General features: G+C 41.1%; 1 protein-coding gene across 1 annotated transcript in view; it reads left to right on the plus strand.

The window, feature by feature from the left end:
* The window catches only part of ITCH (itchy E3 ubiquitin protein ligase), a 287,604-nt gene extending 282,749 nt beyond the window's left edge, over positions 1–4,855 (plus strand). The window contains exons 12-13 of the mRNA XM_063963188.1: positions 910–982; positions 2,368–4,855. Coding sequence (XP_063819258.1) covers positions 910–982; positions 2,368–2,467 — 173 coding nt within the window. The 3' untranslated portion in view covers positions 2,468–4,855. The remainder of the gene's footprint in view (positions 1–909; positions 983–2,367) is intronic.
* Positions 4,856–6,000: the final 1,145 nt, after the last annotated feature.

Genomic DNA, 6,000 nt, shown 5'->3' on the forward strand with positions numbered 1-6,000 from the left:
GTATGTATATAGTCTTTTGTTTTAGAACTACAAGTCCCAGCAAGCCTCCCCCCTGCTTGCTGGTACTTGGACAACCAGAAGTACTAGCATGCAGGGAAATAACGGGCCCGCTGGTACCTGTAGTTCTACAACAAAAGAAATACCTAAATAAAAACAAGACGCACACACCATGACAGTACAATTTTATTAAAACACACTTACACACTCATACATACTTACCTACTTCCCACGCCGGCCAATCACGTCCCCTTCTCCATGTAGAATCCATACATTTACCTGTAAATCCAAAATTCCAATATACTCACCTACTATCCATTAATCATCGGTCCTCTTCTTTCCTGAAGTAATCCACGGCCTTTTAACTCTCTGTCTGACCATTGGTCATCCAGTATGCAGTACAGGACTGTATATTAACATTACAGTCGTCACTGACCATTTGCTACAGCTTGTACTGTAGATCAATCCGCCGTTATTCAAATTAAAGTACTGGATTAGTGGAGCATTAGCCACCCAGTGGTGGAGATGTGTATTGCATGCTCGGGCCTCAACGCGCTTGTGCGCGATTAAACTCCGCAATCTAAGCTATCGCCTAGGAGTGACTAAACGTCCGCCTAGGCGCAGAAACAGTCAAGATAACGGAGGACCCATCTGTATGCAGGACCTTAGGACTAACCACAAAACACAAGGTGTGCAAAGTTTAGCAACAATTTTTGCTGTCCGTACAGTGAAAAGTGTAATGCATAGGTTGTAGTTAGACAACTGACTGCTCGAGATGTGTTTAGACTTCTTCAACATTATTTCAGCCAGCTGGCCAAAGGAATCCTATATCATGGAAAAATCTCAGATAAACCTGTGAATGTATCTGTCCTTTGTGCCTGCATTACTGTATAGAGTTTCTTTATTTTATAGGGAGCAATGGTCCTCAAAAATTTTGTATTGAGAAGGTTGGAAAGGAAAACTGGCTGCCCAGGAGTCACACATGGTAAATGCCTGCTACAGTATATAAGTTTCTTTGCATGATTATACCTAATGCAGGGGAAAGACGTAGTTTAATTTTTCTTATCTGTCCGTTCGGGCTTAAAACAAATGTATGGATTTGACTGCCATCTATTTTATCCCTTTAAACCAGGACATTCATAAATTACACAGGTTCTGTGGCTGATTAAAGTCAGGTGAAATGCAGGCTTGAAGTCAGCGAGACACAGAACCTGTGTAACTCATGAGTGTCCTGGTTTAAAGGGGATAGTATGGTAAGTCTAGCTATATTGTATATACTCTGGGACCTAGACAAACAGAGTGATTTCATACTCACCAAAAGGTAATGAGAGCCTCAGCCCCAAGTTATTTTATCAAGGATCGCATAAACAAGACAGATAGTAGTGCTCTGGGAAGAGGAATTATGAAACATTGGGCAGGATTCAAATGTCAGCTCCCCCTTCCGGCCGTGATCACGCCCGCTGGCGGTATTCTAATATTACTGCTGACGGGTGCGACAACTTCATTGCAGCTTGCTACCCTCCGGAGGTAGCGAGCTGAAATGCGTGTAAAGAGACCCGTTTGGGCACCCAAACAGGTCTCTTCACGATCGTGCCCATTACTTTAGTCTGGTTTAGGCGCATGACGCGCCTAAACCAGACTGTAATGAGCGCGATCAGCGTGAAAAGGGGGCACATTTGACTATCACCGATAGGTGATAGCGGGTGCGATATTATTTGAATCCAGCCTAGTGACTGCAACGTTCATCGTTTGGTAAGCTCATAGGGCCACATTTTGCTCACTGACCATAAACCTGAAGATCCTATGACCACAGCAAAAAAAAAAATATAATTAGTATTTATTCACTTGTACCTATCTCAATGGAAGTAGAACTATGGCAGATAGAGGTAACACAAGTACTGTAGGTGCTTTTATAAAGCTGATCCAAGGTTTACCTGGAATCTTATGTGTTTGTGTTGCATTTTTTTCATTGAGGTAAAGGGCACAAATAGAGACAAGCACATTATGTACCAATATCAGCTGTTCTTCTTTCAGTGCATGACATAAAGTAAACACTTTGGGGGGAATTCACTTGCTGTTGAATCCCTTCACACGTTATGGGAGCAGGTTCTTGTACAAAAGTTTTCACCGCCCTCCCCCCCCCCATATGGTAGCAAGCACTTTTGTGCAAAATCGTGCTGCTGGTCGGAGGGTTTGAGAATGGGTGCCGATGTGGCAACTGCAATTTGAACCCCTTGCCTGGAATTGAATTCCCCCTGTATATCGATTACTGAGCCTAATTTGTATATAGTGAAATTTCAACTTGCTCCCCTGCAGTTTTATCACCAGGAAAAAAAAAAACATTGCATAACTCTCCTTTTTATTTTTCAGCTTTAACCGCCTGGATCTCCCGCCTTATAAAAGTTTTGAACAGCTTAAAGAAAAACTGCTGTTTGCAATAGAAGAGACAGAGGGATTTGGTCAGGAGTAAGACTCCTTCACATGTCCTACTGGCACAATGCAAGTGTGAACACTGCTGATTCCCTTCCTGACCTCCTCCATTTCCATCATTGTTTTGTCATCTGTAATTGATCAAGATTTTACTCTGTATGACTGCAGATTGTTCTCACAAGGGCCCTCATTCCGAGTTGTTCGCTCGTTGTCGAATTTCGCTATATTGCGATTAGTCGCTTACTGCGCATGCGCAATGTTCGCAGAGCGCATGCGCTTAGTTATTTTACTCAAAAGTTAGGTATTTTAGTAACGGCATTACAAGGAATTTTCTTCGTTCTGGTGATCGGAGTGTGATTGACAGGAAGTGGGTGTTTCTGGACGTAAACTGGCCGTTTTATGGGTGTGTGTGAAAAAACGCTGCCGTTTCTGGGGAAAACGCGGGAGTGGCTAGAGAAACGGGGGAGTGCCTGGGCGAACGCTGGGTGTGTTCGTTTCGTTCCTGGTTTGACGTCACAGACTGAACTGATCGCAGTGGCAGAGTAAGTGTCGAGCTACTCAGAAACTGCTAAGAAATTTCTATTCGCAATTTTGCGAATCTTTCGTTCGCAATTCTGCTAAACTAAGATACTCCCAGAGGGCGGCGGCTTAGCGTGTGCAATGCTGCTAAAAGCAGCTAGCGAGCGAACAACTCGGAATGAGGGCCAACATTTCCCTCTGTTTTTGTTTCCTGTTTCAGTTTAAACCTTATGCACAGACACGCGTCTCTGAAAATATCATAAGTTATGTATGACCAAAAGAGAGAGAGAGAGCTGCTGTATCTGTATGTAGTTGTAGCTGAGATGGCTACAGTCTTTCAGGGATGCTACTCCATTCCATGTGTCCTTTGTGAGGATATATGACCTTACCAGTTCTCTTCACATTGTAATGCCACGGAAACATTGAGCATTATATAGCCATATTTAAGTACTGCAAGAAGGTGTCCCATGGAATAATATCAGATAGTAAATTGCCTGCTCTACCTATAAAATGTGTAATCAGGACCAGCCTTGGAAGTCCACAGGTAAATGGGGGGATAAGTATGGTATTGTTCAGTGACTGCTTAGTTCTCCTTACGGCTTGTACAGTATGACGCCAGTCTCTTGTACCCCCTGTGTATCAGAGTAGCTGGTATTAGACCAATAGGTGGTTTCACTTTCATTAACTTATTACTGGAAACAAATATGTGCATATATTGTCTTTTACCCCCGCTCTGTAAGGAATATAAGAGTACTGATTTCAAAAGAAGAAAATAAGATTTCTTTTTTTTCCCTTGTATCATATGAACAAGCGCATGCTTTCTGTGTGTTACAGGAACATATTTAAATGACTGGTGATTTAGAAGAAATGATTCAAGCTTTAAATCTCAAGTCTTTAGAACGGTTTCTGTACATTGTGGGTTTTTTTTGTATTCTTGGTTGAGGTTGATGCACTTCAGTGTGGTGTCTAAATCTGGTCTTGTTTACCTTCCCTTTGTGACTGTGCATGATGCTAACTGGCTAAGACTGCCAGTACTGCAATGGAACATTACAAATTGAATCAAATGTAGGTGTTTCAATGCCAAGCTGATGATGTGACTTTCAGAAGCTTAGAAGATTGATTACTTTACCACTGGCATGAGTGGAGCATGTTTATAGTAAGAGACCAGCCAGTCAGTGCATGTCTGAGCCAACCAGCACACTCCATTCCGTGTACCTTACTCATATCTATCATCAATAACCTGTGAAGCCTTTATTTCCCCCCTCTACTCTTTACTTCAAACATTATTCTAAACTACACCCACTATTGTCAACCTAAGCTATGTCTGTAACATCTGTGTGAAAATTGAGTTAACGTTAATTGTAGATCTTACATATGGTTGTCTTTAATTTAGCGTCCATGTTTTTCCTTTATTTCCTCGCTATGTCTTAACTCCTTTTAGGTTAAGGTGAACATCTTACAACAAAGAAGGGGGTTGAATACTGAACATGTAATATGTAAATCATTTACAAATAAGAAACATAGGCTATCCGCCCTATATTTTTAACACAAAGCTATAATTAATATGGACATCTCCCTAGTTCTATAGGGTAGGCTCCTAAAATATTTTTATGATTGATATAGGAAGATGTTATAATTGCTTGTGTATATATAAATATATATATATTTGGGGAGTTTTCCCCAAAGGGGGGCAGGGAGCAAGATTGTTTTAACCCCTTAATTGCAAGATGCAGTATATTCTTGTAGGTGAGGCGTTTAACCACTCTTAATAGAAATATAATTTTTTTTTAAAAGCCAGATCCTTCTCCCTGCTCCCCTTTCTTGTCTCAAATCTTGTCTGATTAAATAAAAAGAAAAATAATGATCAGTAAAATATAAATGTAGAAAATTAAAAAACAAATTTTGCTCAGTGGTGTGATGTGCTTTTTTTGATATTGCGGTCTTCACCGTGTGTTGTCTTCAATTTATTTTGTGATTTCAAGAAAAAGCTCCTAAAATAAAAAACACAAAAATAAACCAAATTGGGGATTACAGCATGCAGGATTTACCACCAAAATGTGGACCTCGCAACCAATTTTGTATTACTGCAGGTATGTGCACTCCCGATACCCCCAAGTATGCAATTATTATTATTTTTAAATAAAATGGTGACCGGATTTGTGTGGCCAAAACACACGGGGGGGGGGGGCGGCGGAGAGTAAAAAAAAATACAAAAATGTTTTGCCTGTTTCAGGCACTTTACGCTGTGCTTTGGTTCTATATGCTCCACGTTCCACACTAGCTGCTGCACTCTCATCGAAGAAGCTGAAAACGGCCAGAGTGAGATAAGTGACTGCACACTGTTGGGGGTCACACACACTGATCTCTCACACACACACATAAGTCTTTTTTGTGGAGGACTAAGCCACTTCAGCATGTCAGGGATACTCTTCCGGATCACCATTCTATCAGAAAGTAGTTGAGCTAATTGGAAGTTTCTAATTGCTCAATTGGTCATTAGGGGAGGAAGGGGGTGTCCAAGGACTCCAGATTATATTTCTGAAATTTTTTCCTTAAAATATATATTTAAGGAAAAAAAGATTTTGTTACTTACGGATAAATTTATTTCTCTGAATCCATTCAGGGACACTGGAACTTAGACAGATGTGGTGTGAATAATGGAGACCAGAGGTGGCACAATATATATATAAAATAATTGCAGTGTACAGCTGGCTCCTCCCCCTTCATGCCCCCCTATCCCTCCAGTTTGAAAAATTGACAGAGAGAAAAGGGAATATGAAAGAAAACATCCGGGAAGGAACCGAACACGCCATGACTTAAAACTTCAACCAAGTAACTGTCAAACTGTTATCTAAAAAACCGTGTTTGAACCAAATAACAAAAACACGTAGGCTGCCAGCATCGATGTGGGCATCCAGATTCCCTGAGTGCTGTCCGAAGCCTTCAGAACCAAATGGCCAAAATTTGAATCCTTAGCCGCAAAAGTATCACATTTGTAGAAACGAGTGAACGTGTGTGCAGTGGACCATGTTGCAGCTCTACAAAATTGGACCG

This window comes from Pseudophryne corroboree, chromosome 3, assembly GCF_028390025.1.
Source record: "Pseudophryne corroboree isolate aPseCor3 chromosome 3, aPseCor3.hap2, whole genome shotgun sequence".
Taxonomy (NCBI): Eukaryota; Metazoa; Chordata; class Amphibia; order Anura; family Myobatrachidae; genus Pseudophryne; species Pseudophryne corroboree.